This window comes from Microtus pennsylvanicus, chromosome 7, assembly GCF_037038515.1.
Source record: "Microtus pennsylvanicus isolate mMicPen1 chromosome 7, mMicPen1.hap1, whole genome shotgun sequence".
NCBI classification, from domain to species: Eukaryota; Metazoa; Chordata; class Mammalia; order Rodentia; family Cricetidae; genus Microtus; species Microtus pennsylvanicus.
The window spans coordinates 95,172,586-95,195,170 of NC_134585.1; the positions used below are offsets into that span (position 1 = coordinate 95,172,586).

At 47.8% G+C, this 22,585-nt stretch overlaps 1 protein-coding gene across 1 annotated transcript in view; it reads right to left on the minus strand.

Moving 5' to 3' along the window:
- Bcar3 (BCAR3 adaptor protein, NSP family member) overlaps window positions 1-22,585 on the minus strand; it is a 103,141-nt gene that overhangs the window by 53,414 nt on the left and 27,142 nt on the right. The window contains exon 3 of the mRNA XM_075981473.1: window positions 17,930-17,969. Coding sequence (XP_075837588.1) covers window positions 17,930-17,969 — 40 coding nt within the window. The remainder of the gene's footprint in view (window positions 1-17,929; window positions 17,970-22,585) is intronic.

A 22,585-nucleotide genomic window follows, 5' to 3' on the forward strand; every position in this document is an offset into this window, starting at 1 on the left:
CTTGTAGCTTCCTCCATGCAGACACTGGCACGATCTACTACCTTAAACTCCTAGAGGACATTTCTTAAAGGCTATTTGGTTATTTGCAAAACCCCAGGACCAGATTCAGAGGTGTTGGAGAGTCATTTCCTTCCAGAAGCCAGGCGCCCCTCTGGTGGTCAGACCCCAGACAAAACTTAAAGACGTGGAATTTACACCATCTCCCACACCCAACCGTCCTCAGATTCGTTCTGTAGCCAATCTGTAGGTGGACGAACTTAGAGAACTTGGTGCCTAGGTTGTCAGTGTAGGTGGCCTTTTTAGGAATTCCTTCTCTCTTGCTGTGGCGCTTCTTCCTCCCAGTGAGGAGTTCCGGTTTCAGCTGTTAGAATGACTGACATGCCTAGTTAGACACCATCTCTTACTCATAGGTGACATTCATCACCGCGATGTCCAGCACAACGTCTAAATATAACAGTGGCTGAGGACACACAAGCACTGTAGAGTCTCAGTCTGCAGTTCCCTTGGGAGAAGAGTGCCCAAGCGCTGTGCACATGGACTTCTAGGGACATGGTCTTTCTCATCTTAGATGTAACACGTAGGGACTCTGTCCTCTGCTCCCCACATAGTTACCCATACAGGCATGAGGAATGATGTGCTATACTGCAATCAAATGCCCCCCCCCCACACTGACAAGCCAGCCTTGCCATCCTCTGGATTAGGACTCGTGACAGTTATTGCTAACTGCCAACTTGACACAATCAAAAGTCACCTGGGAAGAAAGTCCTGATGAGGTTTGGCTATCCTGGGTTGTTCTGAGGGCTTGTCTGTGGGGGATTCTCTCATTTTTTTTAAAAAAATTTTATCTACTTTTATTTTATGTGTATAAGTGTTCTGCCTGTATGTATGTATGTGTACCACATGCATGCAGTGCTCATGGCAGTCCGAAGATGGTGCAGGATCCCCTGGAACTGGAGTAAGACTGTTACAAGCTGCCATGTGAGTGCTGGGAACTGAACCCTGGTCCTCCGCTACAAGCAGCAAGCATTGTTTACAGCTGAGCCATCTCTCCATTCTGGTAGGGATTGTCCTAATTAAGAGGGAGGCTCAGCCCACTGTGGACAGTCCAACTCCTTGGGTTTAGGTCCTGGGTTGTATAAAGAGGAGAGAGAGTGTGCGAACCTGTATGCATTTATTCTCTCTCTGCTCTTGGATGTGTTGTGACCAGCTGCCTCAATTTCCTGGAAATAGTGGACTGTAAACTGGAATTGTAAGCCAAATCAAGCCTTTCTTGCCTAAGTTGCTTTTTGTCAGGGTATTTTATCTCAACAGGAATGAACTATGTGGAGCTGGCTCTCACTTTAACTCAAATAATCATCTTGGTTACTTAAATCTGCAAACAAGCCGGGATCCCAAACTGGGCGGAGTCGAGGCAGAATGCATTAATTCCCAGCTCACACCGCCTTGGCTCGACTCAGGTCTAGGCTTCTTTATAAAGACCACGAGAACACAGCATGGCAGACAGTCCACGTAGGATGGACTCAGCTGAGCACACAGAGCCCTCTCCTCACACAGCCACCTGGGCCTGGGAAAACCCAGGGTCCAGATGGAGCCTGGGGCACAGGAAGCCGTCCATCAGCTTCGGTGCTTCTTCTGCACAGAAAGCTCTTTGGAGAGGCTGAATGGAGGCTTTATGTAGCGAGTTCTCATCCACAAGCTAATAAATATGTGGAGTGGCCTCTCGGACCAGGTTCCTGCAGCCTGGACACTGAGGTCATTCAAGAAACAATCAGATGCCATCTGGGGAGAACTGGGAAATGGCTTCAGAGGGCCAAGCAGTTACAGTCTCATTCCCAGGGCCTGACACATCCTTATCTCATTCAGAGCGAGGAGGGGAGGGAGGCCGGCCAGCTCATCCACGCTGCGGGCACAGAGTGAGCAAGCGCTCGGGTAACTGATAAAAACTAAGGAGCAGGAGTGTGTGTGCTGCCGGTTTTCCCAAGTAAATCCGGCCCCCTAAACGAATTTATCCCTTGCCTGCACTTTTACTCCAAGAACGGCATCTTTGTTGTGATCAGGCCTTGGCCTCAACTAAATTTGGGTTTTCATAGCTTTACTGTAAAGTAATTACAGACCAGCAACTGTTTCCGGCCCAGCACTCTACAGAATATAGTGATTAATGACTCAGTTATGTTCAATAGTTAGAAGCTATAGAGGACTCATATAGCTTAATGTCTTTTCTATATTAATAATCGGTCCTTAAATATAAGTGTAACTGTTAGGGAAGGCTGAGTTGGGGTGGTGGTGAAGGGCCTGGACAAACGGCAAAGGGCTATTCGCGTCCTTAGTATTTCTACAGCTCGTCAATGCTAGGCTACCCCTAGTACTGGGGACCTTCCAAGGGGTCCAAGAGCCTAAAACTTCTTTTCGTAATAATACTGAGCCCTTCTTCTCCTGTTACACAGGGCCAAACGGGACACTGAGTGGCATGCAGCTTCCTTGAGAAGATGCAAGGCAGAGCCACCAGCTGCACCCATCCTGCAGGCCCCACTCCTGACCACCCCAGGCCCACAGCATACAAGGAAACAGAGGCGGTTCCGACCTAAGCTGGGGTAGATGACACCATGAGAACCACTTGGTTTACTGAGAGCCAGCTCAGGGCTTGTGGGCAGCGTATGGCCTCGCCTGAGCTACCCATCCAGACACAGTGGCTGGACGCACACCTTGGCCCGCCTCACTCACTGAAGAGCTGCTCCATCATGGGGCACCATCCTCCAGCTAACAAAGACTACCTAAAAACTACAATTAGTCTCACTTGAGTATTTACTACTATTACATTTTAAAGATACTTATAAAAATATTTATGTTTATGTATACAGTGTTCTGGTTGCACATATGCCTGCAGGCCAGAAGAGGGCGCCAGGTCTCATTATAGATGGTTGTGAGTCATCATGTGGTTGCTGGGAATTGAACTCAGGACCTCTTACTCTCTGAGCCATCTCTCCAGCCCCTTGCTTGAGTATTTAATTGGCAGACATTTATGGAGGGTGGGGTGGGGCGAGGATGAACGAAGTGGGCTGTTCAACAACCAGTAGCATTTGTTACCCAAAGATCTGAGCCGTCAAGCGAAAACTGGGGTTTTGAAGGACTGACAGTCACCACCAAGAAGCTCATACCTTGTCCACATTGTCACAGCTTGTCTGGGAAGATTGGTGGCGACATCAACTAGTGCGTTTTGACAGGATATAATGAGGTACGGAAACGCTCAAATGATCTAGCTGACTCCATTGAACCAGTGTTCTTCAAACAGCCAGTGCATGACAGCGCCGCTCGCTCAAACAGCAAGACAGACAGACGGACCAGAAAGGAACAGAGCTGAAGAGCTCACTTCAGAGTCTACACTGCAGCTAACGGCCCAGGTGAGGCAACCTCCAGGGTCTAGATTAGAACCAGAGGAGATCTGTAATTATCGTCACCGGTTACTCACTAGGGGCTCCTGCCCTTCTGAACCACATAGCTATGTGAGGCTGGTGCTTCAGCATCCGACCAGGACCTAATAAACTGGAGGCAGAAGCAGGCGCACAGGGAGCTGTGCTCTATTAGGACCAGACACAACAGAGATCTGCAAAAATATAAAACAAGGCCGTCCTTACCACTAAATGTGTTTTGAGAAAAGACTATCTTTCCCAACATATGCACTCTATCTTTACGCATAATAGGCTTATTGTTCGTTTTAAATGAATGCACTAAATGAACACAAAGTGGCATGAAATACAATAAAATAAACATTTAAAATATCTCCCACTCTTGGCTGGGGAGATGCCTCCGAGGTTATTCCCAGAACTCATATAACAGCTGTGTATACCTGGCAGCCCGCCTGTATTCCCTGGAGCAAGCTGGCTATTCAGGCTAGCCAAAATAGTTCACCAAGAGACCGTACTTCAACATATAAGGTGTAGAGAAATTTAGGAAGACAATCACCATTAATCCCAAGTACCCACAAATGCACACATGCACGTGTGCGCGCGCGCGCGCACACACCAGCAGAGATGTGTACCCCAAGCACATGGATATAAATATCATATCATGCATGTCACACACATATGTAAATAATTCTCCACTTTAATTTCCCACACAGTGAGTATAGTTATAACCAAAGAATTTTTAAAAGGCTTCTCAACCATTTTTAACAATGGGAAAAAGTCTTGAGACCAGAGCTTAGGAATTTTTCTCCACAGTTACAGTCAGTTGTGAGCTGCTTGGTGTGAATTCTGGGAACCGAACCCAGGGCCTCTGGGAGAGCAAGTGCTCTTAGCCACTGGTCCATCTCTCCGGCCTCTGGGTTTTTATCTTATCAGGAATTCTTGGGAGAAAATACCGCAGTTCTTCTCAGTTGTTCCTGCGTTGCTCCAGCGTTGCTCCTGACCCCTCTTCTCCTCCCACCTCATATCTGGTCCGTCAGGAAATCCAGCTCCACCTTCATATTTCATCCAATCCCTTTCTTCCTCACCCTGCTGTGGAGCGGCTCTAAACTCCTACCCATTACCAAACACTTGCACGGCCCCCCAACTGCGCTCCTCCTTCTTGCCCTTTACCTATCTGTCTATGAAAGTAAACCGCAGACGGCTTCCAGTCTCGTTCTGATGTGCAGATCCTGTGTAGCCTGCCCAGCCGCCATCACCCTCGCCTCAACCCCAAAAGCAGCTCCTATGGCCTCCCTGTTATCCGCTACAGAAGAGGCTGCTGAGTTCACAGCAATCCCAGACACCCCGCTGGCTGCCCCTTCCACTCGAAAGACAAGTTCCTAGCCTGAGCTCCTTTACCCTAACATCTCCGAGTCCCATGCCTGGTGAGCCTTTTCCCCCTAGCACAATCACAGTCTGGCAGAATTGACTTGGTTGTCTTTCTTTTTCATTGTCCCCTTCTCCCACCTCCAGAACAGAAGGCCCAGGGTGCTGTATCCTTAGCCCTTAGACCGTGGCTCGCAGTAATGGTACAGTAGATAATACAAACCATGAAATGATTATGTTCTAACTGCAAAGCTGTTTTAAACCAGAGCTGATTGGAAAAGCCCAAATGTCACAAGGACATTTTCTTATAAAGAAATTCAGGTTGGGTATCTGTTATTTGAAATACTTGAATGTTTCAGACTTCAGATTCTCCCCCCTCCCCCCAAGAAGGGTTTCTCTGTAGCTTTGGTGCCTGTCCTGGAACTAGCTCTTGTTAAACCAGGCTGGCCTCAAACTCACATGGAGATCTGCCTGCCTCTGCCTCCCAAGTTCTGGGATTAAAGGTGTGAGCTACCACTGCCTGACTCAGATTTCAGATTTAAAAAAAAATCTGTATACACATACACATACAAAAATACATATGGAATGAGAGAGAGAGAGAGAGAGAGAGAGAGAGAGAGAGAGAGAGAGAGAGAGATATCTTGGGAGTGCAATCCAGATCTAAACATGAAATTAATTTATGCTCCAAATATACTTTATATTCATGGAATGAAGATAACTTACGCAATAATTTTGTTCATGAAACAAAGCTGCATGGTTGGAAACTCCTAGTTGTGACTTCAAGTTGATACTCAAAAGAGTTACAGGATATGGCGCACGCTGGGCTTCAGATAGATTTGGGACACTTTCCTGTCCCTCGGGAGGAGGTAAAGGAAGGAGATGGGCTCATGGGTTTAACACAGAATGATGTATAACCAACAAAGCTAGTCACAAAGAATTATTTGATGATATTTTATTCTGATGATAAGTAAAGAAAACTCCTGAAAACCCAGACTTGTTCTCTTAACAACAGGTGGTCTTTTCAGAATCTCCCAACAACACTGCTCCCTCAGTTTTCCCCTTCCAGGGACTCTAGGGGTAGCCATGGCTTCCCTAAGTCCCTGCTTCCCTCTCCTGCTTCTTCAGTCTGAGCACACACACTGTCCCCAAGGGCTAAAATGTCTCCAACAGTCCTCCAAGTCCTGACAGCTGTTTGCTGCCTCACTAAGACAAGCATCCTTCCTGACAAACTGTCAGTGTTATTCACAATGTCAATGCAAGTCCTTCCAAAGAAACTCTGATGTGGGTAAAACTTCAGGCCAAACCCAATCGTCTCCTACCACACAAGGCCAGACAATATTCTAATAACAAAAGGCCTTTAGAACTTCACCTTGCGGTACATGAACCAACATAAACACATTGCTTCTTTATGTAGTCTAAATGCAGTTCTTCTTTTCGAAGTTGAGTTATAACGTGCTATGTTGTTACATTTCATAGTAAAACTCCCATGTTTAGAAACAGAGGTATAGCCAAACGTCGCGTTGTTGTAACACATTGTGACCACTAGAGGGCAGGGTTTAACAGCAAACAACCCCAGGGCTAAACTCTCAAATAATCTAAGGTATTGTGAGAACAAGATCTCCTAAGTAGACAGATCTAAGCCACAGAAGATACCAGAACTACATCTCTAAAAACTTAGGACACCTCTTCCTAAAAATGTGAGCATTTAGGGAAACAAGAAGTGACTCCTGTTTCCACATTGTGTGACAGGTCAGCAAGAGAAGCCAGACCGAAATAGAGACACGGAGGAACTTCTGAGAATTCTTACAGATATAAGTTGTAGTTGCATTGGGAAACAAAGACCTTCGGAACGCTGGGATTGGGGCACACACCTGTAATCCCAGCACGTGACAAAACCCAGGCAGAAGGATGACGGATTCGGGTAGCCTGGGCTACATGGTGAGACCCTGTTTCAATCTCCATTCAAATGCTCCTGTACTCAGTTGGGTGGCACTCGGGCACCAGCTAGGTATTAAGAGCACAAGTGAGTCCCCTAGCCGCCGAGCTGGCTGGTTGAAAGCGTACCACCACATAGGAGAAGCGCTCGAAGGGAGATCCAAGGTTGACCCTCGAGGTTACTGTCAAGAATGGGGGAAGGCCTGAGTCAGGGATGAGCCCTGTGCCCAGGGAGCTGGAACAGAAGCTGCTATCATGTGCTATGGGCACCAAGCACACCCCAGGTTCTCTGCGAGGAACTTTGTATTAACTCACTCAACCCTCGGATTCTTTCATTCATGGTCGAGGAAGCCTGGCTCCTGAGAAGTTTAGTGAATGCCGAGAACCAGTTTGGCACGCGTATTTGTTTACCAGCATCGCTGTGACCAACACGCACAGACCCGGCGGCTTTAAAATGAAGCTAGGGGTGGGAGTGCATGCCTGTAATCCCAGCACTCGGGAGCTGAGACTGAAGCTAGCCTCAGCTACACGCTGAATTCAGAGCCAGCCTTGGGTACACAGCAAAACCCTGCTTCAGATAAAAGTGTCCTTTCGAGGTTTCCAGAGATCAGCAAGGCCACACCCACCCTAAAGCTCCAGGAAAACACAAGAATGGTGCTTGTTCAAAGAGCTCCTAACTGAAGCCAGCCCCCCACATTCTTTGCACCCCCAGGGGAGAGCGCAAGGCGTTTAGGCCCTCACTACCACAAAGTGTGCTGTTCTGCACCTGAGGAGGTCACAGGGGTAAGCAAATCCCAAGTACAACGGAGGAACTTCCCCTGGGAAACCACCTCCTTGATCATCATCCGCGCCTACCAGGGAGCACTCCACGGTGTTTTTGAGGCAGGGATTCTCACTGAACCTGGAGCTCACTATTTGGTTAAGCCAGCTGGGCAGTGAGCTCCAGAGATTGGCCTGCTTCCGCCTCTTCAAGCGCCTGCTGAGGATCCAAACTTGGGCCTTCACACTTATGTAGCGAGTGCTTTACCGACTGAGCCATCTCTCCAGCCTGTACGACGTCATCTTAATTTGGTCACTTGATTGCGAAAAGAGACTGTTACCAAATAAGGTGTCACTCACAAATACTGAGGTTAGAATTCCAATCTGTCTCTTTTTGGAGGATCTTCTCCTGACTTGCTTATAGCTGCAAAACTATTTGTAAAAAAGGTCACATGCCTAGATACTAGAAGTTACATTTCCAATATATATTACCAGTGGACACGGTGTAACACACAATGAAATCATAGTATCATCAGCTTCAAGCCACTCAGCTGTTCCGCCTCAGAACCTTATAGGCCAAGGGAAAGGAGCAGCAAGGACAGGATGGTGGAGCTGAGGGACTAAGGGACACTGCAGGACACGAAGTGAGACGCAGACAGGCTCCCTGGGATTTTAGGTCCAGTCACGGAGCTGATTCTAAAAGAAGCCGCATTTCTGGTTCATGTTTGCTCATCAGTTTTTCAGTGACTTCTCTTTCTCAGGGTCTAAGTCAGCAGTTCTCAACCTGTGGGTCGCGACCCTGTAGATGGAATGGCCCTTCCACAGGGGTCACTGAAAGACCATCTGAAAATACAGATATTTACATTATGATTGATAACAGTAGGAAAATTATAACCATGACATAGGAACAAAATAATTTTAAGGTTGGGGGGGGTCACCACAACATGAGGAACTGTACCAAAGGGTTGAAGGTTGGGGAGGGGTCACCACAACATGAGGAACTGTACCAAAGGGTTGAAGCATTAGGAAGGCTGATGACCACTGATATAAGTAGACTTAGGAAAGCCTCCAGGAAGGGCCGTGTCTCGGCTTCGAGGCTTAAGTTTGTAACATGAAATATAATTCCCAGGAAATCCACACTTGATTTATTCCACTCACCAGTCAAACTGGACTCTCGGGCTCTCCTAGCAGAGCCGCACCCGACCTGCGGGGCCATCTGGACAAGCCCCAGTCAGAGCCACCAGGCTTCGAGCACCGGGATGTCCCCACACACCGCTGCATGCAGAGGGAATGGAGCTGAGCAGCAGAGCCGAGCTAGGCTGCTGGGAACCAGCGTGTCTGCCTGCCCCACGAGCTGCATTCCGCCGAAGGTTGCATGGTGTTTCAGCACCACTGCATTTGTGATGGTGTGAGATCACAGGCCTTGCATAAGGACTCAGCTGGGTCAGGAGGCACCAGATAAGGGTGACGTCAGTGATAGGAAGTTGCACAATGGTAATGTCAGCATGAGGCGACAGAACTTTCTGTTGGGAGCCTGCAACACATCATTGGCAGGGCGAAGGAGGGAGGGAGAGGCGGTAAACTGTCTAAGGCAGGAGGTGGGGGTGGGGTGGAGCGGCTAGAGAGTGGGGGTGGTCAGCAAACCTTCCTGTGAAGAGTCCTGCTGGCTCTGCAGACAGACACACACACAAACACACATACACACCACACACACACACACACACACACACACACACGGTGACCACACAAAGGCAGGTGATTCGTAATACAGAGCTGGCTGTGCCCTGATGAAATTTTATGAATATATGCTGCCATGTGAATTTTGTATCATTTTGCCACTCTTTTTAAATTAGGAAATAAAGACATTTACAGGCTAAAGTTCATGTTTTGCCCATGAAAAACAGGGGATGGGCCAGATTTGGCCCTGAATAGGAGCTTCCCCAACCCCTGGTTTTAAACAGTCCCTAAATGCTCGTGGGTTGATTTACCACGGTGGTAGCAAGGTCTCTCTCTGTGTGGGACTCCCTTCCTGCTCACGAAGCTGCCTGGCCTCTGGCCAGATCCCAGACTTCAATTGAACTTGAGCTGCCCCCAGCTTCCTCTCTCTCACCTGCTCCATTCAAGCCCTGCCAGGATCTGTTGGCTCGCTGCATAAAATGGCTCCTAATTCCCCCTCTAAAAGGCTTCGGGCAACACCTGGCCTGGCAACACCTGGCCTGGCCTGCCCACTGTCACCCTCTTAGGTAAGCAGGCTTCATGTAACCTCCCCCTCACCTGGTCCCTCTTGACTGAGGGTTGTGAATACATGGTAGAGGCTCAGAAGGCACCTGCTGAATGAGCCTCTATGGTGAAACCCAATCCATAAGGGTTCACTCCACCTGTGGGGGGGGGATGGGGGGATGGGGGCATGGGGGGATGGGGGCATGGGGGGATGGGGGATGGGGGGATGGGGGCATGGGGGATGGGGGCATGGGGGATGGGGGGATGGGGGGCATGGGGGGCATGGGGGGATGGGGGGTTTGTCCCCACAGAATCAGCCTGTCTCAAACTGGAAACTTGCCCCCCCATGGGGGAGGGGGCAGTCCCCAAAGATTAAAAGAGGAGATTTTCACTTCCATGTTCAAAAGCCAGGCTTAGTAAGTCTTATTTGCATTCAGTAAGTGTTAGCCTTTTTAGCACAGTTCTGTGAGCGTTGACAAGTGACCAGTCGGGTAGTTATTTCTAGCATCAAAGACTTGTTCATTCCCCCATCATTCCCCCAAGGTCCTCTTTTAAAGATACCCTCTCTCATCCCTTGTCAATCACAAACTCCTTTTCTGTCTCTACAGATATGGTTCTAACTGATGGACTTTTAAAGATTAAAAACGTGTTTTCTTTTAAAATCATGTGTGTGTACGTGTCTGGGGGGGGGAGGTGCAGAGCCCATGGAAGACTACGTGTGTCAGATCCTCTGAAACGGGAGTTACGGGTGGTTGTTTAACCCCCTCCCCCCGCCACGTGGATGCTGGGACTAGAGGACCTCTCTAAGAAGCTGTGTATGCCCTCAATCACTGAGCTATCTCTCCAGCCCTGCTGGTAGCCTTTGAGACATTTTTCATGAGGCATACTGCCCTTTTGGCGCACTAGGGGTTGTGTCCATTCCTTTCTCTAGTCAAAGAGTATGTCATTGCATGGGTCTCCATCAACTGAAGTAGATACTCAGGCTGTCTCCAGTTTTTGCCACTGGAGAACAATGCCACATATAAGCACATACACGGAGACTTTCCTATGGACACAAATTCTTGTTATAAGATTTTGCTTTTTATTTTTTAAGGTGGCCATACTTCTGTAAACCTGAAGGATAGGATTCTGCTGGAGGAGGAATTGTTTTCTACCCTGCTTGTCTGTCTTCCTACCCAGCGGCTACAATTTTCTAAACTGTAGTAACACTAACCTTCCTAAGAATAGCGAGCGACACAGCGTGCACTGGGGGCAGAGTGGGCGAAGCTGAATGCGGGCCCAGAGTGAGCCTGGACTGTTTCACACTGGCCGCGGGCACTGGTTTGATCTGGTCCCACAGGGGACAGCACAGGCTCTGTGGATGTGCACACTCAGGCAAAAAACCTGCCGAGCCAGCCAGTTGGGCCATTCTCTGGTTCGGATAACTTGTTAAAATCTCACGGAATGTACAGCGAGCCATTGTTTCTCTAAGTCCCTTTCATGACTTCGTGAGCCGGCTAATTCAGAGCAGACTCGCCTGCTTTCCTGCCGGAAGAAAAGACTCCCCTCAAAGACAGCTATTTAGCCGTGACCATGGCTGCAGCCATATAGAGCACAAAAGGGGAGGCTGAGGCCCTGCTGCCCCCTCTTCTACCAAGGCCTCCCACGGCCATGCTGCTTATTCTTGGTGCTGGAATTCGCATAATTATTTCTCTTTTCATCTGCTGGGTGACCTAAGGGATCCCAAGCCGACTGCAGGAAATGGCCTCACAGAGATCTGAGCCCCTGGCAGACTAATTTCTATAGACTTAGAAGACCCTCTGAGAACGGCATTAACCCCACAAAGGATGGCTTTCTAAGCCCCCTTAGGACTCCCCTAGGCCCCAGAGGAAGAAGTAGAAGGGCCCTGGGCCCTGTTCAGCACAATAGCTCCAATGTTGTGACCTTCCTTCTAACCTGCAATGCAGGCTTGGAAACTGCAACCTTTATTAATGCTCACAAGTAGGCAACAAGAATCCAGCAAGGCTGACGATAGGAACGAAGCCAGAACAAAGGCTCTGCCCCCTCGTAACACTTCCTTATGTGCTCCCTGGAGAGCAGGCCTTCAGTGTGCTGGCCACTCGGTGCAGTGCGCATCCGCTCATCGGAGGACACTTGCCTCTTCGCTCCTCACTTGAAAATGCAGGCGGCCCATGCTTCCGCCTCCACCAGGCTTTCTAATTTATCTTTCGTAAAAGCAATTTATTTCAAGATGGAAAATCTATAATAAACATTTTTTTTTTCCTGGAAGAAAATCACCTAGCCATGTCCTTGCCAGTCACATCCCTCCTCAACTTTCAAACATGCCCAGAAAACAGATTTCACTAAAGTAAGGGTGGACCACCCGTGTGAAGAGGCTCTGGGGAGTCTTCAGCGTAAGGAAGATGAGCTTGCCTCAAAAGCTCAGGGAACATCTCGGAAGAGGGGGTGGAAGGAGATGGGCCAGAGGACCAGGAAGTTTGCTGGGAGATTGTTTCCTAGAAATCACAGGAACACTCGTCCAGGACAATTCTGAAACATAGCTGCCTAACCATGATCCAAGCAATGATGACATCGCTAGACACGCCAGTGAGGAAGGGGGACATCTCAGGGGCCCCAGGCCTACACATAGAACTATAGGCGATTCATAACTGTTCAAAGAGAAAGAATCAGCCTCTCCCAGGGATGAGGCCCCCTAATTGGTTATCCAATACCAAGTGGTCAGTCCTGAAACCACACACAAACAAGCCATACTGAACAAACCCAGAAGGCTATATTTATAGATTTATGCGTATGTGTTTAGCAGTAATAATCAAAAAGAGGCCATCAGTTTGAGAGAGAGTTGGGGGAAGGGTGAGAAAGAGAACAGGAAAGGAAGCAATGTGTGATTACATATTAGTTAAAATTTTAATTATAAAAAGGAGATGAACTAAAGAAAATAGACTGTAAATATACATGTCCATGGAATTCAGTAAAAGCAGATGCCTAACTGTTGAATCTGAACAAAGCAGGCCCAGAAAAACAGTTCAAAGAATGACAAAAACGTGGAAGCAGACGTTTACGAAGGGTTACAGACGTGAGACACAGGGCCATCGAGATGGCTCGGCCAGCTAAGGCGACAGCTGCCCAGCCCTACAGCCCGAGTTCCATCCCCGGAACCCATGTAAAAGTGGAAGAAGAATATCAACTCCTTCAAGTTATCCTGATTTTCACACATGCGTGTGCACACGTGCAATAACTCCTCTAGGGCTTTTTAAAAAGTGCAACACAACGGATCATAACGCAAATATAAGTGTCAATCTCCCATCTTCATAGGGGACGGAACCAGTAAGCGATCATCGTCCATGACCATCTCTGAGATACAACATGAAGTGCTTCTCGTGGTCCCAACAACATGGCGCTTATATAATCAAGAGCGCTAGCGTAGCTGGTAGCAGGGGGCACATGTCTACGACACAGGCTCTCAGGAGGCTGAGACAAGGGGACTACAAATTTCAAGTTAACCATCCTGGGCTACAGTAAAGTTAGTTTATGGCTAGCCTCAGCTACATAGTTTGTCTCAAACAATGACGAAAACAAGGCACAGTGACAATGTAAGAACTTCCACCACTTGCTAAAACAATATAAAAATGAAAAGAAAGAAAAAAGTCTCTCTCTCTCTCTAGTCTCTCATAGAGATCACTAAAATGTTAAAATTAGAAGGACAGATGCCCTTCCCAGCCTTCTTCTTTATGGAAAGACTGAACCTATAGAGAAAGTGAAAGTTCAAGGTCACACTGGTTTCTTTTTTTAAAAAAAACTTTTATTGATTCTTTGTGGAGTTCACATCACGCATTCCGATCCCACTTATCTCCCTGTCCTGAATCCACCTTCCATACTTGCAACCTTGCCCCAAATCAAAACCAAACCTAAAAGAAAAACCCAAACCCAAACCAAACAAAAACAAAACAAAATAAAAACAAAAGTCGGAGAATCTTGTGGAAGGTTACCCTTCAGTCCACTCATATTTGCTCGCAAGTGTTTATTTCCTGGAGTCACTGGTCTGCCTCCAGGCCTGGCTTCTTACACCACTGATAAGGGGTTCACACTGGTTCTTCTTGGATGCCCTGTTGCCCTGTGTCATGGAGATCCTGCCGTTTTAGATCTGTAGGTTCGTCCCCTCCGCATGCTCCAACAGTTCAGAGATTTAATGGATGCTGGGGTGGGCCAGCAAGGCCACACTGTTAAAACTCTGGTGTGGAGCAAACACTCATCGGTGGGGCCAAGGGACACGTGACTCAGCTCCCGTCGGAAGGACAACACACTGAACTATTAGCAATGGTTTCAGCATCACATTTTCTAAGCAATCACCCGTGACATGTCTGAGAAACTGGACACGGAGTAAACATGTCTGGATGGAGCTATGCTTATGACAAGATTAGGCACGAAGGAGGTGGGTGCAAAGCTCTACTCCAGCTATGCTCGGGGGTAACTACCTCTAAATGTTCCTTACTTCTATTAAAAAAGAAAGAAAGAAAAGTTGGTTTTATCTAGCATCAGGTATGCCAGATACGCAGAGGAAAATTCCAGAGCTGTTCCGTCCTAACCAAGTCAGTGACAATACAGTCGGCAGCGGCAGAAGGGGAGGCCACTGAGCTGTCTGCATTCCGGTCTCATTGAGATGTAGTGAGAAGGAGTTATATTTGACTACAGAAAAGGTTCTGTGATTATATAAAACAGCTCAAGCCCGACCTTCAAGATGACATCCTTCTGAGCTATTGTAGGAGGAAAAAAAAAAAACTGTGAGGGGCGGATTCATGAAATGAGGAAGAGTAGAAACAGGAGAAAACAGACCCAAAACGGTCCAAGGGCAGATGAAAGACAAAATCAGCAAAGAAGGCAAAGTCAACGCCATCCTCCTCCCCACTGTGGGGTGGGGGACTATGTGGAATCTGCTATTTATTTTCCTGTCCCATCCATACATCAGATACAACCTTTAGGGTCTAGGCAGGAGGTGCAGCAGGAGGCCAGCCCCATGGGCAGGGTGAAACCCCATCAACCACCCTGGGGCTTCTCAGCCTGGTGATTTCCTTCCGTTCCCTATGCAAAGAACTTCGGTAACCAAGCAACGGTCCCCTTCCATGCCATATTAATGTGCAGCAGACACAAACCCCCAGGTGTGAGGATACAGAACTCAAGCTGGGCAGAGCTGACATCTGGGTTCTCTCTCCCCCAGCACTATCTTGTCCTGACACTGCAGTCCGGCCACCAGCTAGGAGGACAGCTTCAGCCTCAGGCCTGGGAGGCGTAGGTTAGCTACACGACTGGGAAGCAGGGAGATGCTTGTTCTTGCCATAGTTAGGTGCTTCTGTTCAGATGGGGCGTGGCCACAAAGCCGAGCTGACCACGCCTAGCCTAGGGGAACCTTAAGTCCTTAAACATCTGACCCCTTGACTGGTGTTCATTAGGTCAACGGTGAACCTACCAGAAAGGCCCCTTGGGGCACAACAGACTCAATGTGGAATTTCTTACTTCTTGATGCCCCGAAGATACTGAACGCACAAGGAGATCATAGAGAAGAAAGAGCTCAAAGTCAAGGGGCTAAGGTGCTCCTCCCTTTACCCTCACCTCTCGTCTGCCTTGGTCTCTCTTCAGCTACCACAGACACCCGTTACCCTGACTCTGGTCTTTACACCATCCGCCTAGCTCTGAGGGACACGTCCATCAGGGAGGTGCTGTGATGGCCAGAACTGGCCCAAGAAGATTGATAGGTAGGATTCTTGGGACCTTGTGCTCAGAGACCTCTCTTGATGTTATTGTGGACCATTGAGGCAATGAAATATTCCACACTGGCCCAACCCTCTTCCCAGCCATTGTTCTATGTGATTCTCAACCTTGGGTCATGACCCCTTTGGGAGTCAGATGACCCTTCCACAGGGGTTGGCTAAGACCATCAGAAAACACAGATATTTACATTATAATTCATAACCATGGCAAAATTATAGTTATGAAGTAGCAACGAAAATAATTTTATGGTTGGAGGTCACAACACGAGGAACGGTATTAAAGGGTTGCAGCATTTGGAAGGCTGAGAACCACTGCTCTAGACCAAGGGCAGAGAAAGAAAATAACAGCTGGGGGCTGAAGAGATGGTTCAGGGGTTAGGAGCACTCGTCGCTCTTCTAGGGGATCCATGTTTGGTTCACCCCACCCACATGGTGGCTCAAATCATCTGTGCCTCCTGTCCCAGGGGGTCTGATGCTTCCTTCTGGCCTCCTCAGGTGTGTGTGTGTGTGTGTGTGTGTGAGAGAGAGAGAGAGAGAGAGAGAGAGAGAGAGAGAGAGAGAGAGAGAGAGAGATGCAGCCACATTTTAAAGCTCTGACCAGATTCAGAGAAGGGAGAAAATGCAGACTCCAGACTCCCAAGGGCAGCTCTAGCAGCTTTGCCAGTGCCAGAAAAAGGCCGGGAAAGCCAGGGTAAATGGAAGACGCCGACATTCACTACACCTTTTCTTGGTTCAACTCCTCATGACAGACATTCAGGAACGAGTTGCAGTAACTCAGATAACACAACAGTCTTCCCCTTATCCTCAGGTATATAATCCAAGGCCCTCAGCAGGACTGAAATCACAGATGATATCACAGTCTATAGATACCGTCCTGTGTTTTAGCCTCTGTGGCCTGCAGAGCTGCCACATGGAAACAGTCAGTCCACACTTTCACGTTTAACGCCCCAGCGTGGCGGTCACATCGCTCACCCGTGCTTCAGAACCCATCAGTAGAATGAGGGTTCCTTGAACACAAGCCCCGCAATGCTGGGCCAGCCAGTCTGCTACTGTGTGAGGGACGCATGGCAGCGTACAGGGTGGACACACAAGAAGGACGAGCTGGACACAGCAAGATCAAGATGCTACTCAGACATTTAAAACGTATGAACTGCTTACTTCTGGAATTTTCAATTTAGCAGTTTTGAATCCTAGCTGGTCGTAGGTAGGTGAAACCACAAAGCGGCGAGAGCTTCTGCACTAAAATGAACAATCCTAAAACGGCCAGTATGTAGCAGAGTCGTCATGGGATTCTTGGAAACGAGGTTTAGAGGTTTGTAAAAGGGGGAAGCGAGTTCCTGGAGCAAGGATCAGGGATACGCTGGGTGAGCAAAGAGGGTTTGAGCCTCTGGTGGGGGACAGTCAACCTCTGGACCGTGGAACGGGGTGACTTTAAAGTGGGAACCGCATCACCCTGGCGCGCACTGTCTTCTGCTACAGCCAAGTCAAACACTCTCTGTGGATACCACCGCTGCTCAGCCGTGCATGACCTCGTGCGAACAGATGTGCTGTGTACAGGAGGGGCTCAGACACACGGTTCACAAACCCTGCTGGCTGTGGCTCACACATTGGCCACAGTCCCAGTCCTTCACACAGTACTCAGAACTAAGGAAAAGGAAGAAGCCGATAGTGGTGGCACACATCTTTAATCCCAGCACCCATAAGGCAGAAGGAAGAGGATCTCTGTGAGTAGGAGGCCAGCCTGGTCTACAGAGCAAGTTCCAGTAGGCCAAGTCTACACAGAGAAGAAATTCGCCCCCATACCCCAAAATAGAAAAATTGAAAAGGGAAGAAATAATCCCCACCTCTATCACCACACACTCCGTTACAACTGCTTAGTGACTGAGGAAAGGTGGGGGCCTTGTTGTAAAGGAAAAGACAGCTCTTAGGATTCCAGGGCCTTCATCCTCCCTACTCAAGATAAAGCTTTGGCCACAATGTCTCTTCTACGCCCTGCCCAAATCCCCCATATCTGAAAACTAAGAGATCAAAGAAAGAATTCACTCAACAACAGAACAGTATGACCTCACTTGGTGGCAAAATGTGATTTGGACCCATAAAACCCTCTGTTAGCTGTTTATTCAGTGTGAATATTATATGTCAGGGACACAATAATGAGTTTGATTATAGGGTTGCCGACGCCAGACCGCTTTGGAGGTATTACTGAGTGCAAGCCAGAACTTACAAAACAAAAACAAACCCGTGACTCCAAATCTTAAAACACATCGGAGGTACGTGGGGGAAAGATCATAGCCTTTAACAGGGTGACAGAGACCCTTACCAAGATTACCAAAGGCCCATGAGAGCCAAATTTTCTCTGGCTGTTTCAGGTGATATGGTCGGCTCTCTATGTAAGTTAGACTGCAGGCAGCATTTGGCAGCACTGTTAGAATGGGGAGTCTGTTACCCAGAGCCGTAACTACAAGTTATGCCCTGCTTTCCTACCTTCACATATTCCAGAGTCGGGTCCAGAAGATGTGGATCCCTGAAAAGAGAACAGAGAGACAGACACAAGACAGTTAGAACAAGTTAGGACAACGCACACTAATTCTTACAGAAATATATCCATTTTAATTTAATATATAACATTATTTCCCTCTCATCATTTACGTTAGTGAGCTGCCTCCAATTCCCAGATGATATGCCCAACACACAAGGGTGAAACCAGAGTCTTCTCATGTGTGTGTGTGTGTGTGTGTGTGTGTGAGAGAGAGAGAGAGAGAGAGAGAGAGAGAGAGAGAGAGAGAGAGAGGGAGGGAGGGAGGGAGGGAGGGAAGGAGAGAGAGAGAGAGAGAGAGAGAGAGAGAGAGAGAGAGAGAGAGAGAGCGCAACCAGGAGCTCAGTCCAGATGTGTCATTCTTTGGAGCCAAATTAAGGCCTCAGGAAGTGATAGCATTTTATATGTGATGAATCTAAGCACACATAAGCCTTGAAAACTAGCCTCAAGCTTGAAAGCGGAGCACCAAAGGAGCAAAGGTGAGGAGGCGGCATCGGATGCTCAAACATGCCACCCTTTCTAGCATTGATGTCATCTAGGTTAATGTCCAGACGGGCTGTTGTGCCCGTTGGACAGTAAGGAAATGGAGGTCCTGGCAGGCGGGCAGCTGCCCAGCCCTTGGATCCTTGCACACAGCCCTACTCCTCAAGAACATCTCTTATCAGTAACGCTCCCCACCCGCTGTGTAAACCTGAGTGACTCAGCTGAATATCTTCTAGTACGTCACTCCATCTAATGTACACTCTGCGTCAGCTAAAATCCTCCATCAGGGCTGACCAGATGCTCAGCAGTAGACAGCAGGGTGGTCCTGGGGAGGGTGGCTTACTGCAGATGTGGAGAGACGGGAGAAGAGTGGGGAGACACCAGATCTAGCGCTTGCTGAGCTCGCGTGGTTTTAGAGAGGCAGACATTGTGGAAAGGACAACGGCTTCACAGACGTCAACCTCAAAAGGGCAACACATTCGCACAGATTTGAGATCACTGACGAAGAACGGAAAGGCTGTAAAGCCTGCACGGCCGGTCTCTGAAGAACAGGCAGGCTTCTTAGCACAGAGACAGAAAGGCCACTGTAGGAAGGCACTGACAGTTGCTACCTGGGAAGGGTGAGCCCAGTGCTGAGGCCAAGGCTGGGGACATGAATGACTGTGGCAAGGTCACTTGGGATCAGAGTGTTCCATCCTACAGGTAAAGGACGCAATGACCCTGTTGTGAGGTGGGATCCTACTCATAAGCACTCCTCACACCGCCACGGCTGTTCACTACTCAGAGCTGTTCAGAGCGTGCAGGCGAGGGGCAGACTGGTATTCAAGGCGCTGCTGGGCAAGCAGATAGGTTCAGACTTGAGTCTTTTGTGGGTCAAAGGATCTGAGCAGTGCCTAAGTTTGCAGTAACAGGGTATGTTCCCTTTGAAGAGAGGTATGAACCAAAACCCTTCCACACTTTCAGCAGAGGAACACAGTCTGCGGGGCAGAAGGGGCAGGGGTGGAGGGATCTTAAGTCTTCCTGCTGTGACGTCACTACCTCCCTCTGCAGGTCCCTGTGAAGTCAGTGCTAGGTCCATCTGGAAAGTGTCATGCTTGGAATGTGGTCATGTCATCAAGCCTTGGTTCCACGAAATATCCCACCAGTGACCAAAATGGTCCGCAGCATTTTGCTTGCACTTCCCCGTTTAAATTCTTAAAACTTGGGGCTCGCTCACTTGATGTTTGGAGTTTATAGGCCCAGTGGCCCAACCCAGGGTCTCACTAACCATAATGCTGACTTTCATCTTCTCTGTCTTTCTGTTCCATGGACATTTTAAAATTTACTTCATACACACACACATGCCCTAAAGCATGGATTAGAAAACAGAAAAACAAAAAAACACTGGTGTGTATTGTCGGAATTGATGGCTTCCAAACCTTTTGGTCTTAGTATATATTTGCCTATTAATTATTGATATTAGAAAATAAAACTGAGACACTTTGAAATATTTATCAAAGCGAGAGAGCTTATCCAGGATATCCAAGGCTATGGAGAGAGACTCTGCCTTCAACAAGGAAAAGCAGAAAGAAAAGGAAAACTCCATTACAGAACTGGGGAGACGGCGTGATGACTTGAAGGGTAAAAGTGCTTGCAGCCCAGGCCTGAAGACCTGAGCCCTGGGTCAAAGGCCGGGAATCCATAAAAAGGTGGAAGGAGAGAACCAACACCACAGAGCTGTCTTCTGAATGTGCACCGTGGTGTGTGCGCGCATGCACACATACATCATAATAAAATAAATACAAATTTATATTTACGTAAGACATTTAAAATAGGCACGTTTATACAGTAAAGATTTAGTCAGGATAACATCATTTTAGCTTCACGGATCTTAGCGTGGACTTGGTAGGACTCATCTGAATTAGAGTCTACTGCCTTCCATGGACGGTGTCATAGGCACTGTTTTAAATCAAGAGTGAAACACCGGAAGCACGGGTAAGTTAAGTGGCAAAGGGGAGGCTACTTTAAAAAGAAATTACAAATATTACAACTACATCATTAAATTACAGATATTATAGTTACGGATTTATGTTCTGATGCCAAAAGTCAGGAAGGTGGCCCCAGGATCATAGCGAGCCTGGGTACCTTAGCGAGACCCTGTTGTTTTTAGAAAAGACAACAGAATCAAATGCATCAGCAAGTGGTAGTTATCACTACAGCTTTTCCTCCTCTTTGTGTTTTCAATAGTGTCACTTTGAGTCCCAGGCAGGCCTTGAACTCACAACAGGCTAGCTGGTGGTGCAAAAATGGAACCAAAAATCAAGTGTATGACTCTCAGACTGCCTGTTCTTTATCTGTTGTGTGATTATGTGACCAATAACTGGAAAGTGCTGGCTAATTTCAGCATAACCCTCCCCCCCCACACACACACTTACACACACACACACACACACACATCACATACATTACACACACACACATCACACTTGCACACACACACACACATGGTACATTTGTCTGTTAACATTACCACTGACCTCACTGGGGAGGTCATTAAGTACCAGGGACTGTCAAATTCATGGTGAAAGATACAAGTTTTTAAAACTCCTAATTTTCACTTGAAAGATTAAATTTTTGGTTTTGTTTTTCCTGTCTTCCCCCACCGCAATCACTGGCAAGTAACAGTATCAAATATTTCCCTTGGGCGCCATTCATTTTCAGGAAAATATCTGTCAAATACCAAGACTATAATGTCATGATTTGGGATTTCAACTTTTTTTTTAAGCAGTGCTGTGACAATAAAATGTTTTAGGCCACAAGGTTTTATTGCATCATTTTCCTTAGAATTGTGTCTAGAATCTGTGCCCTTCTTACTTCCTTGGCCACCACATATACTCTTACCCTTGAAAGCCAGGGCATTTCTCCCTCTTTCTAGAAATGTACGTGAAAATTCACTTCACTATTCCAGCCAGGTCTCAGGCTAAACCTCAACTAGGGGCTGTGTAACCAGCACGGCTGGGCGGTGTGCCGGGCCTCAGTCACCCCCAAGGCTCTGCTGGCTGCAGGTAGCATCTTCAGTGAGAGACAGAGCCCCTCACATGCCACCTGCTTCCGGTCTAACAGTGAGAGTGAAAAGGCTTTTTAGGAACTGTGGTCTGGAGGCCGGGACGATGGCCATGCTTCTTTTCCAGAGGACACAGTTTTCCAGCACCCACACAGGGCAGCTCACAAACCACCTGTAACCTCGAGTTCAGGGTATTTGACAGCCTTGCTGGTCCCCAAGTGTCTGACGTGCACGCACACACGCACACACACACACACACACGCGCGCGCGCACACACACACACACACACACACACACACACGCATGAGCACGTGCGCTAGTAAATAGTTTTTTAAAAAACGAGACCTAGTAATATTATTAGTAAAGTTTTTAACCTTTTCATAAAAAGTAGTCTGATGTAATGGTAGTAGCACAGAGAGGAGGACTACAGGGGCCCTGTCCTGAGCTGTCAGTCATTTCCTCTACCATCGCCACTTAAATGTCATCACAGAGAGAAAAGACCAGCCGCATCCTGGTACCATTGTGAAAATGGACTGGCGGTTACAGAAGCTCTCCCTGCTCAAGATCAACCATCAAGAACTTGAATTCCAAACGGTGTTTGTGTGTGCGTGCACGTGCATGAGTGCTCGCCTCTAGACACAAATGTGCAACATCAGCCTAGCGCTCAAAAACTGGATTTTATGCTGTAACACCAGGTGTACAGATGACAAAACCGGACTGCATTTGGAATTCACAGTAAATGAAGAGTTGGGGTTTTTTTTTTTCTGCTCTTAAGGTAACTATATGAGATGATGTGCTAATTTGCCTTATTATAGCAACCTTTTAACTATCTGTATGTATGTACCCCATAATAACATACTGCATACCTCAGATAAATACAATAACACTGACTTTTTAAAAACTACAATCAGGCTCTGGAGACCCCACTCGCACGGTGCCTGTCAGTCTCCCTCAGCTCTCACTGGGCAGCTGCGCACAGACAGATCAGCCTCCGCCCTTTGAACGCTTGCTGCTACCAATCGAACACAGCTTCAGCAGTAGCATTCCCTCGCCACCTCCAACTTGTTCTTGCTTCCCT